A 12,855-nucleotide genomic window follows, 5' to 3' on the forward strand; every position below is an offset into this window, starting at 1 on the left:
CTCCTCAGCCAAGGAATTCCAGATTCTCACTGCCCTAACAGTAAAGAATCCTCTTCTATGTTGGTGGAAAAATCTTCTCTCCTCCAGACGCAGAGAAATCCCCCTTGTGACTATCACATTCTTTGGTATAAGCAGATCCTCAGAGAGATATTTGTATTGTCCCCTTATATATTTATACATAGTTATTAGAACACTTCTCAGTCGTCTTTTTTCAAGACTAAATTATCCTAATTTTGCTAATCTCTCTGGGTATTGTAGTTTCCCCATCTCCTTTATTAATTTTGTTGCCCTCCTTTGTACTCGCTCTAGTTCCATTATATCCTTCCTGGGCACCGATGCCCAAAACTGTACACAGTACTCCATGTGCTGTCTAACCAGGGATGTGTACAGAGGCAGTATAATGTTCTCATCATGTGTATCCAGACCTCTTTTAATGCACCCCATGATCCTGTTTGCCTTGGCAGGCTAATATCTTTGGGCCCCAACACAATCTAGGTCTTACCGACTTCCTCTGTCGAAACTGCTCATCATATGTCATGCGGTAAGCTTTCCCTATCAAGTCTAAGTAACAAAACAAACCTGAGTGATTTTCAGGTGCCTTCTCTCCAATAACACTGGCCAGTAAGGTAAAGACCTGCAGCAAATTATGGAAAGTCCAAGGAATGAGGCAATAGCGCCTGCTTTCTTCCTCATCTTTCTTATATTCATCTGGCATCAACCTATCCAGATTACATTTCTCAAGTGGCAATAAAGAAAAAATCTCCACATATTTGTCCTTCCATATGTTATCCCTACCCTCTTGTTTTAAATGAGCACCTAATGGACAATTGAAGCATACATATACTTCTCCCCTAGCTGTATCATCCAGACACACAAAATACACAGTGGTGGTCAGAGAAGCCACCATAGCAGCGACGCTAATAGCTGCCAGGGGGAGCCACTGAAGCTAGTCTAACAGCTGCTGGGACGAGCAAACACCTGAACATTCTTATAAATTTGGCTACCATATCAGTAACTTTCTCCACTACCATCACTAGAACCAGACTCGCTATCTCACTGTCTCCACCAACCGCACCCAAACCATCATTTACCACTTTCATACGAGGCGCACAAGAGCCACTACTACAAGTGGTCCTCGAAACAGCTGTCTCATCTTCTTTGTGATGATGCTCACTCCTCTCCTCTCTGTCTTATGACGCCTCTTTGTCCTCCTCGGATACAGCCTCAGGCACAGGAACATTGCCAGGAGTACCTAACGAAGTCAACGCGCCACTTGGTCCATGGCTACTGGACCACGCTCGTCAGCTAGGAGATGAAGCAGGGGCTTTGGCTGTACGCCTACAACCATGACTCATTGAATTACCTTGTTCCTGCCCCATGCTGACAGCCTCCTCCACTCCCTGCCTTCCACCTCTTCTAGCAGGTCAACTAGACCTGCGGGAACCCCCATTTTGCCAGTGCAGTAGGCCTAATCGCCACCTGATCTGTCTCCTTCGGCTGAGCCCTCAGTGACTGAACAGGCTGCACTTCCTGGTTCGCCATCTGGTCATGTAACATGGCCACTTGGGTCATCGCGCAGGCCTCATGCTGTAACCTGGCCAAGGAGGAGGGCCAGTGTCATCACTCGCCTCCTGAAAGCAAGACTGGTGTGGCGAATTCCTCCCATAGCGCTGGACTAACTTTGTCAATGGAGGTATCGTCCACATCCCTGAAGGGTCCATGCTGCGGTTACATATCTTGTGCCTGATCTTGGGGGGGTAGCTTCTGGGCTTAATCTCTTGGAGGCCTATACTTCCTCAAGCGCTGTCGGGGTATTGGATCCGCAGTCGCTCACTGAGTCCGCCCGATGTCATCCACTGCTTCATCTGGCTCTGGAGCCAGTGCTGTCATTTCTGTTCTGCCAATGCCCTCATCGCTCGCAAGTTCTCCATCTACCATGTCGATGTTGTAAGTACGATGTTGAAATGACAGGGTCAAAGTTACCAGCAGAAGTCCAGCTACAGAATAACGGGCCCCATTATTTATACCCCTCACATCAGGTCCACCCATCTATCAATTGCATGCAACCCTATATCTAAACTTGCCTATTCTCCTGCCCAAAGATTTCCCGCACAAAGTTGCCTGTAACTTCATCTCTTAGCCACCAAGACAGGGCCTAGCATACCTCCCCAGTCATGATGCCCTCCCCTAATCCCCCTTGGTGGGGCACGCAGTCTGGTCTGTCACAGTGTTCACTTCAACCTTTGAACACTTCCTTGTTTGATATTTGCAAAATATCCTTCTACTTTAGGAAGTTCTGTACATACAGTGCATTATTAATTCCTGAACTATTCTAGGATTAAACATGCATACTGAGCATTGTTATACGTGCTTTGTAACAATTGCATTGCAATATGTCTGCAATGTTAACTGCATAATATAGATTGTGTAGTTTAAATAATTTAATTTCTTACAAACTGACATGGAACTTGGACGTATTGTACGCGGGTCACCTTGTTAAGATTTCTACTTTCCGCAAGAGAGAATGGTTATAAAGAGCATCTCTTGCTCTGGAGGACCTGTCATGAATTACACCAACAACTCTTAGGTTTGAATGGCCGCTGTGTAATCCTTCCTTCTGTGATGGTGTAAGCAGGTTGTGGGATGCAGTGACGCAAGAAAAGCAGAGAACGGGTTAACAATTTAATTGAACAGTAAAGATACTGCTCACAGGGAGAAACAGTTAAATTGCAAATGATAGGGGAATAGACAAAAAACATGTAATAGCAGTCCACTCAATAAACTTATCGTGTTCGTGGCTTCCTCAGCGGCAGATGATCAGATGAGGGTTGTAGTCCCAGCAACGGCCGGTGCAAAGTCCTCAGTGGAGATTCCACAACTCAAGGTATATCTTCGGGCGGCAATGGGCGATCTCCAGTTCTACCCATTGAGCCACTAGTCCATAAACTTGTGCAGTTTATTGTCGAGGGAGGTCTGCGGTGTGCTGTCCGGCACAGAGGGCCCCAACGAACAGCCCTGAACACGGCCCCCGTTCCTATACCAGCGTTCTTGACTCAGCTTACGGAGCCCACGGCCCTTCCTCTACTGCTGATCTCAACAGCGTGCTCATATGAAGTCGCCAGTGGTACATTGCGGTGCTGCTGCACACCAAGCGGAGCACGCTGTGCACATACCTGCTGTCACCGTCGGCGGGAAACTGCCCGTCGCTTCACGCGCTTTCTCTTTTTACACGCCCCCTGCTTTGTGGTGACAGTCTGTTCGGTACCCTATTCTTTCTCCCAGAAATCCTGGGACGCAGCCTCGACAGTTCTGGACCCGACGCAGTACAGATGCATGCAGCCTGGCCTTCCTCCTTACACTGGTACTGCAGTAAGCAAAAAAAAATATACATAACCTCTAATTGCTGGTGGTCCTATCGGGAGGTTAGTTTGTGATCTCCATATTGTCAGAGGACCCTTCTGCCAAACATTAATTGTCCAGAACCCCTCCTGAGAAATCTATACATATTATTCAATATACTGTATGTAGAAGGGATAATACATCAACCCTATTTTAGATGCTCTTTATGGGAATTCAGAGTGTTTGTCCTAGTTTGGCTGCTCACAGGACCATAGTCTATAAACCAGAGCAGACAGAGGCAGCCATCAGCATTGTTAGCGTCATTATTGAGACAGCTAACTGATTTTGATGAGGTAGTTTTTGAGGGAGGGCTAAATTAACCCTTCACGGTTGACCAAATGATTTCCAAATTAATCCATGGGGTGTTGCTAGCAACTGGGAATGACCAGACGGAGATGGGGGTCTCTGTATGGGAGGATCAAGGGAGATCACTAAGCCCGTTTATTTTGTCACCTCTTTTTATAGTATTTTGCTTAATTATGCAAAGTACATAGCTACCAATAACATCGTCATAATACAATTACTTTATAAGCCAATAGTATTGCAAGAAAATCGGAATATGTCCCTAGCTGCGTGATGTAGAAAATAGAACAATAGCACATTCTTCAGGGTCTCGTATCTTGTACAAGCTGGAACAGCCTGGTTTCATAACAACCGTGAACTTTCATCTAGTTAAGTTACAAAATTTAACTCATAAACAACAAAATGGCATCGCAAGCATAAAAATGGAGTCTGGAGAACAAAATGTCCCCTACATCTGAATACTGTACTTCACAATTTCAATCTGAATCGTCCTGCGATCTGATAATTGTCCAGGACCCTTCTAATTGAAAGAGTTTGATACTCACAAGTGCCCACTAGAGTGGGTGACAGTGTCTGCTCCTTATTATAATGCTGCCTGTCAGGTCAGTAAGTGTATTATTAGTAGAGGGGATTTTTATTGTTTTTTCCTTTATTTACAGCCTTTTTTGCAATAGCGAGAAGGTATCTTTGTCTCTGAAGTCTCCTATAATATCTATTGTTTCTGTGCACCCAGAATAAAGACAGTCCCACCAGCAGTTTCACCGAAGAGACACTTCTCATGGTAATAGCGGATCTCTTTGTAGCTGGGACAGATACGACATCTAACACTCTGCGCTGGTCTCTCTTGATGATGTTGCTTCATCCACACATCCAGAGTAAGTGGTCAGTAGTCAATAGTTATTTTCTTGATGTATACCTCAAAGGTGATTACACTTATTTCTCATGACAAGGGTTGAATGGTAGGTAAGGCTGTGTTCACAATGTCCAGTAATCATCCATTAGAGCAGATCCAGCAGGAATCTGTTGGAAAAGGTTGCGCAGGCAACAGATTGCTGCTGCTGGATCCATCCTAACAAATTATTGCTGGACATATGAACGTGGCATTACACAGTTTGGAGAGTGGGTGGTCAGATTATCTGCACAATATTTTTACTTTTGCAGATATTTTTATTAAACTGATAACAGAACTTAATAGAAAACTAGCTCAGATAATTCTCCTACAGCTCTTGATAAAAATGTCCTTTTTTTAAATTGTCAATTTTTTAAACAGCTTTAAAACCCAGTGATCAGTTCCCATCTCTGATATCCATAGAGTTCCAGTAGCATAAAGGAGGATGGCCTGTCAGTAGGATGTAGTGGTGAGCGAGTATGCTCGTTACTTGAGATTTCCGAGCATGCTCGGGTGTTTTGCGAGTATTTTGGCGTGCTCGGAGATTTAGTTTGTGTCACTGCAGCTGCATGATTTGCGACTGCTAGACAGCCTAAATACATGTGGGGATTCCCTAACAAACAGGCAACGCTCATCACTTGTAGGCTACAAAAAATGTGGCGTTGACTTCCATGCTTTATTATCCAGTTAAAAAAAAAAAAAAAAATTTCACAAGCCATCAAACAAAGAAGAACTGCTTAAATTTTAGCACCAGAAGTAGTGTGAAAGGCTGGTGGAAAGCATGCCAAGACGCATCAAAGCTGTGATTAAAAATCATTGTTATTCCACAAAATATTGATTTCTGAACTCTTCCTGAGTTAAAACATTAGCATTGTTGTTTTTAAATGATTATGAACTTGTTTTCTTTGCATTATTTGAGGTCTACAAGCACTGTTTTTTTTAAATTTGGCCATTTTTCCTTTTCAAAAAAAGAAAATTTATTGCTTGAAAATTCTGAGACGTTGTCAGAAGTTTGTAGTCTAAAAGAACAATTTACATTTTACTCAAAAATATACCTATAAAGATAAAATCAGACAAATTTAACACTTGGAAGTGGTCTCTTAATTTTTGCCAGAGCTGTATATATATATGTATATATATATATTATGGATGTCACTGTATGGTATCCATCGCAGGTCTATTTTACATGCATACATTCATGAAGCTTCAGTAGTGTATCTGTCAATAAATATAAAGTTGTTGCTGGAGCTTTCCTAGTCGGAGGTCTACAGATGTAATGTATTATTATTTTTTGCAGAGAAGGTACATGAAGAAATTGACCGTGTAATTGGCAGAGACAGAGTACCAACAATAGAAGATCAATCTAAAATGCCATATACCAGTGCAGTCATCCATGAAGTCCAGAGATATGGGAACATCTTGCCTATAGCTTTGCTCCATATGACTTACAGAAACACAAATATCCAAGGATTTGACATCCCCAAGGTTGAGTATTATGAGTGGAAAAATGTACAGTATAAAGCTTTTAATTCAGCATCCAATATCCCAGATAGTCTGATAATTCAATTGTTATGTTGACTTCTGATATTAAAAGAACTACCAAAGGATTCTTAATAATATGTTTAAAGTAATGATTAAGGATTGCTTTTTCTCTTTGGCGACGCTCCTAGCCTCTGCATTTTGCACTTGGCTTAGTTAGAAGTCAGTTTATTTTCTTTAGCACAGCTGAAATCACTGATCTTGCTCAGTTAATCCCTTACATGCCTTGTTTGTTATCGACCACAACATCTAAGTGGTTAGAAAGAGGGAGGGGGTCACACTAGTGCCAGCCCAGGATCATGGCTGGAGGGGGTTGTTTTGGCACCTGGAAGCCTAATCATATTTTCATTGGCCTGAGGGACAGACCATAGATTGCCTGTCAGTGACAGCTAATAACAATTTATTGTACAGAATATTCCATACTTGCCAACAGTCTAATGGGCAAAATGGGGTCATTTAAGCCAAGTTCCAGGAACCCTGCGCACTGTCCCAAAACTGCTTCAATGCCCACTTTCCTATTGAATTGCAGTTCCTGGAATTTCAGGACAAATTTGCTACTGTTGGCAACTATGGTAGTTTCTAGTCATAGGACTGCATATCTTAATTCATTGATAGAATGAATGGGCAGCACGGTGGCTCAGTGGTTAGCGCTGCAGCCTTGCAGCGCTGGAGTCCTGGGTTCGAGTCCCACCAAGGACAACATCTGCAAGGAGTTTGTATGTTCTCCCCGTGTTTGCGTGGGTTTCCTCCGGGCACTCCGGTTTCCTCCCACACTCCAAAAAAACATACTGATAGGGAATTTAGATTGTGAGCCCCATCAGGGACAGTGATGAAAATATGTGCAAACTGTAAAGCGCTGTGGAATATGTTAGCGCTATATAAAAAATAAAGTATTATTATTATAGAATCAATCAATAAACTAAAAGAAAGAAAATAATTTAAGTAAAGTTTATGAAGCAAACAGTGTGTTTAAATATTGTGTTTCCTTAATATTTTTGAGTGCATGCTAAGTGGCATTTCAATCCCTCCCCACCCCCCAAAAATAGCTGGGATTGCTTTTTCCTTGCATTTCAAACCCCCCCCCCAAAAAAAAAAAAAAAAAAAATTGAAAAAAGCAAATAAATAAACATTATGTATTTGGAAAAGGTGATACTTGGTTGGATAAAAATGGGCATGTAAACATTTTTTTGGGGGTGAACTTAGTTGAACATAAATACCTATACAATTTAACCCCTTCACACCCGAGCCTGTTTTTGCCTTCGTGACCGGGCCAATTTTTTCAATTCTGACCAGTGTCACTTTATGAGGTCATAACTCTAGAACGCTTCAATGGATCCTACTGATTCTGACAATGTTTTCTCATGACATATTGTACTTCATGATGGTGGTAAAATTTTTAGATATGAGCTGCGCTTATTTGTTAAAAAAATCAAAATTTGGCGAAAATTTAGAAAATTTTGCAATTTTCAAACTTTTAATTTTTATGCCCTTAAATCAGAGAGTGATATCGCACAAAATAGTTAATAAATAACATTTCCCACATGTCTACTTTACATCTGCACAATTTTGGAAACATAATTTTTTTTTTTTAGGAAGTTATAAGGGTTAAAAGTTGACCAGCGATTTCTCATTTTTGCAACAAAATTTGCAACACCATTTTTTTTAGGGACCACCTCACATTTGAAGTGAGTTTGGGGGGGTCAATATAACAAAAAATACCCAAAAGTGACACCATTCTAAAAACTGCACCTCTCAGTGTACTCAAAACCACATTCAAGAAGTTTATTAACCCTTCAGGTGCTTCACATGAATGAATGGAATATGGAAGGAAAAAATAAACATTTAACTTTTTTTCACAAACATTTTACTTCAAAACCATTTTTTTTTATTTTCACAAGTGTAAAAAGAGAAAATGAACCACAAAATTTTTTGTGCAATTTCTCCCGAATACGCAGATACCCCGTATGTGGGGCTAAACCACTGTTTGAGCACACGGCAGAGCTCAGAACGGAAGGAGCGCCGTTTGACTTTTTCAATGCAGAATTGGCAGGAATTGAGATCGGATGCCATGTCGCATTTGGAGAGCCCCTGATGTACCTAAACAGTGGAAACCCCCCACAAGTGACCCCATTTTGGAAAATAGACCCCTTAAAGAACTTATCTAGATGTGTTGTGAACACTTTGAACCCCCAAGTGCTTCACAGAAGTTTATAACGTAGAGCCATGAAAATAAAAAATCATTTTTTTTCCACAAAAATGATCTTTTAGCCCCCAATTTTTATTTTCACAAGGGTAACAGGAGAAATTGGACCCCAAAAGTTGTTGTCCAATTTGTCCTGAGTACGCTGGTACCCCATATGTGGGAGAAAACTACTGTTTGGGCTCACGGTGGGGCTCGGAAGGGAAGTAGTGACGTTCTGAAATGCAGACTTTGATGGAATGGTCTGCGGGCGTCATATTGCATTTACAGAGCCCCTGATGTACCTAAACAGTGGAAACCCACAATTCTAATTCCAACCCTAACCCCAACACACCCCTAACCCTAATCTCAGCCCTAACCATAACCCTAACCACAAACCTAACACCAACACACCCATAACCTTAATCCCAGCCCTAGCCCTAGCCCTAGCCCTAGCCCTAACCCTAACCCTAACCCTAACCCTAGCCCTAGCCCTAACCCTAACCCTAACCCTAGCCCTAACCTGTGTACCTGCTTTTTTCTTTTTTTTTTCTTTACTTTTTTTTATTTTTGTGACAAGATCGCTGCTCTGCGATCTGACTCATAGTAACGCCACTTCTCCTCTGATCTCACACTGACAGATGATCAGAGGAGAAGCAGCGTTACTATGTGACTAGATCGCTGCCTGGCACACTGTAACATGAATTCTCCTCTGATCTCACAATGACAGATGATCAGAGGTGAAGCAGCGTTACTGTGTGACAAGATTGCTGCCTGGCACAGCTGTGCCAGGCAGCGATCAGCTGTGCCAGGCAGCGATCTAGTCACACAGTAACGCTGCTTCACCTCTGATCATCTGTCAGTGAGATCAGAGGGAGAAGCCGTGTTACAATGAGGGAGATCGCCGGGAAACAAGCAGCTTTCCCAGTGATCGCTCCCATTGGCTGCTGTGATGCTGACGTCATCAGGACCTGAACCAATCAGGTCTCGATGACGTCGGGGGTCCCAGCATGCATTGTGCACTGGGATTTACCGCATTGTAAGGTATGTGGGGGTCCCGGGGGCACAAAACCGCCGACAGTAGATAAACGTCGGCACTGCACAAAGCCCAGCAAGCGCCAACGTTTATCTACAGTGGGCGGTCGGGAAGCGGTTAAGGATTACAGTAAACATAGAGATGGGTACTGTGTGCTGACCAGTTAATGGTGTAGCTCAAAGGGAGCTTGTCATGCAACAAACCACTATTTACCTGCAGAAATAGGGTTAATAGTGTTAGAAAAGTCCCCGGCCACCATACGGAAATCGCAGCTCTCAGGAGAAAATTAAGTAATAATAATAATTTTTACATAGCGCTAATATTTTCCGCAGCACTTTGCACACATTATCATCACTGTCCCTGATGGAACTCACAATATAGATTCCCTATCAGTATGTCTTTGGAGTGTGGGAGGAAACCGGAGAACCTGGAGGAAACCCACAAACAAAGGGAGAACATACAAACTCCTTGCAGATGTCATCCTTGGTGGGATTTGAACCCAGAATTCCAGCGCTGCAAAACTGCAGTGCTAACCACTGAGCCACTATGCTGCCCTAGCTTTATATTCATCCCGGCAGCCTTCAGCTTTGTCATACAGTCGTGGTAGCGCAGCTTTAGTCACAGCACAGTATACAGTGAGTGGCAGCTATAACCACGTCCTGACACTTTGACAGCCATCTTTGTAGTGTGAGAGGTGACTGTAACCGCACCAGTACACCTGTATGACTGAAAGCTGATGGCTCCCAGGAGGAATTAAGTTCATTTTTTCAGGAGATGAGCTCTCAGTATGGCACCCTGGCACCTTCCTTACACCATTAACCCTATATCTACATTTAATAAAGTTATCTGACATGATAGTGTTTGTTTTTTTTACACATTTTCTATATTCTTTCATATGTAGCTTACTGGTTTATCACTGACAGTATGAACACCAATTTGAATTCCTGGTGACTCTGCATCCATGGTTATAGGATTGCAGTAATACTGTGCAAAAGTGTACTTTGTTTGTAATAATTTGATATAGAGTGCCAAGGGCGGCAATATTGCACCTTGTTCATTAATTATTACAAACTTTTACTTTAAACTCATTATAGCAGGTTAATCACCTGTGGGTATAATTTATGGTGTCTGCACGCTTTATGTGGTTGAGGATTCCTTATTTTTGCACTTTGGTGTTTTTGTTTTTCATGTTGTCTAATGTTTTTTAATACAATTGATTAAAAGTTAAATTTGTATCCATAAGCTAGTTCCTATTTCAAATTGTTGGATATAGAATTCCTGCTTTTCGATTAAATAAAACTTGGCCCTCAAAAATGAGCCCTATTGGAGTTACGTTAAAGGCATTGTCCACTTTCTTTACTTCTCCGGGTCTACTGCTGCATTTCTACCACTGTCCCGGTCTGTGTGTTTGCTTACAGCGCTGTCGCCATGATGTCACCACTACAGCCAAACACTGTGCTGAGTGGCTCTGCTGTCTGCATTAGCAGACGTTTGTTGAAAGGTGACAAACTCTTTTAATGCAACAGTTGAAGCATTATTGGTCTCTGAGCGTAGTGGCATAAAATTTTATTAAATTAAAAAAAAATTCCTGTGATTCTTAATGCCAAAATGGGAAAGCATCCTTAAAAAAGTATCCCACATCAATCTTTTATTCCATAAAACTTTCTAAATAAGTATGTGATGTAGTGTTGGCGCACTGCTCCGGTCCTCTTCTGTTATGACTTGAACTCTGGCTTTCCGGATCACTTTGGAGTTTCTGTGTTAACCGAAAGTCACTTTTACAATGTAAGTCTATGGAGTCTTAGAATGAGTGAACCTGGTAGCTGAGGAAGACTGTAGTATTTTGGTGCACCTACACTACATCACATCCATATTTAGAAAGCTTTATACATAAAAAGTTTGAATAAAAACACTGAGCAAATACAGTAAGTGAATAAATAGTAATAGTACATGTAAATAATATAGGGTGTTTTAGTTGACACTGTTTTGATCAAAAAAGTGTAAAAGCATTCCACGGCGACAAGGTGTACCCAATCAGGATGGTCCTTAACTCTAGTATCTTAATTCACTATGTGCCAGCAGACTCGCCATTTTGGGGCTGTGCATCTTCCCTACTTGGCTTATCACATGTGAAACAGTCATGTCTATGTCCTTCTCTGTCCCGTCTATTTTGAGACACATTTCTTTTGTTTGGTCTCCTTTATCCTGATTCATATCATGATTTCTTAGGGTATGTCCACACAACTAAATACGATCGTATAACATTATGTCTCCTGAAATTTCTGAACATAAAGCAAAAAAACCCCTAAGAATATAATGGTAGTACATGTTTTATCTTTATCATTTCAGGGCACCACAATCATACCTAACTTGACTTCAGTCTTAAAGGATAAGAGCATTTGGAAGAAACCGTATCAGTTTTACCCAGAACATTTCATGGATTCAGAAGGAAACTTTGTGAAGAATGAAGCGTTCATTCCCTTTTCTGCAGGTACCAACAAATAATGAATAGCTACAGCTAAACTTTGTTTTGAGTTCTGATGCGGGCAGAATTAATCTCTAATTACTCTAATTATTTTAGGTCTCCAAACAGTTCTCATGGTAGGGCTGTACACATGACTTTTTTATTTTTGACCCAGTAGTGCATAACTTTGATAAAGCTCCCAGCTGCTATGTTAAAAGGAGGCTGTGACCTTTGTGAAAGTGTTATCCAATAAAATAAAATCACAATTAATTAATAAATAAATAAATATATATATATATACAGTATATATATATATATATATATATATATATATAATGTGAACAGGGCCTTAAAGGTGGTCTTCAAAAACGTGGGTTGGCTATACACATTAGATGGCTGTCTACCGAATGCTGTTTTGACTGATCGTTTGACCGACAGCCATCTTCGCAAACTCTACAATACACAAAAGTGTTCATTTGGCAGCTTATCTCAGGATGAACAATATGATTAGCAGTGGATGCAGTAGACATGCGCGGGCAACATCTCTCCCAACTGTCAGTTGGCCATAGCCCCCATAGACATTAGACTGCCAGGCAGACCAGTCGATATCGGCGGGTTCCGCCAACATTAGTTTAATGTGTATGGGGACCTTTAAACGTTGTTGGGCTATCTTAAAGATGTTTTATTGGTTAATAAATTGGCCCTAAAGGGCTGCTGTGCTCCAGTGAGCTCCTTCGTTTTAACAGATATAGTAGTTTGTCCATATGCTCACCTATGAATGGTACTACCCTGATGCCTTTCAGGAGGCCCCAGGAGTTAAACTTCCACCACATTACTGTACCATCAAAGTGTATAAACGTGTCAAATGGAATGGATCTTTTACCTTACGAACCATAAATGTCGCTGTTTGGCTGTCCAAAAACTTAAAAGAATGTCCCATCCCATCATCAATGTTTCTAAAAGCCCCTTTATTTAGTTCATAGGGTCTTATATATAATTTTCCTGTAACTCCTGAAAAGTTTTCTGATCTAGCCAATGCTGTTGAG

General features: G+C 41.5%; 1 protein-coding gene across 2 annotated transcripts in view; it reads left to right on the forward strand.

Annotated features, from left to right (window-relative positions):
* Positions 1-12,855, forward strand: part of LOC141053166 (cytochrome P450 2D15-like) — a 57,623-nt gene that overhangs the window by 44,284 nt on the left and 484 nt on the right. For both annotated transcript variants that reach the window (XM_073550528.1, XM_073550529.1), the window contains exons 6-8: positions 4,436-4,577; positions 5,889-6,076; positions 11,695-11,836. In XM_073550528.1, coding sequence (XP_073406629.1) covers positions 4,436-4,577; positions 5,889-6,076; positions 11,695-11,836 — 472 coding nt within the window. The remainder of the gene's footprint in view (positions 1-4,435; positions 4,578-5,888; positions 6,077-11,694; positions 11,837-12,855) is intronic.

This window comes from Dendrobates tinctorius, unplaced genomic scaffold, assembly GCF_039654945.1.
Source record: "Dendrobates tinctorius isolate UK_male_01 unplaced genomic scaffold, ASM3965494v1 ptg000165l, whole genome shotgun sequence".
NCBI classification, from domain to species: Eukaryota; Metazoa; Chordata; class Amphibia; order Anura; family Dendrobatidae; genus Dendrobates; species Dendrobates tinctorius.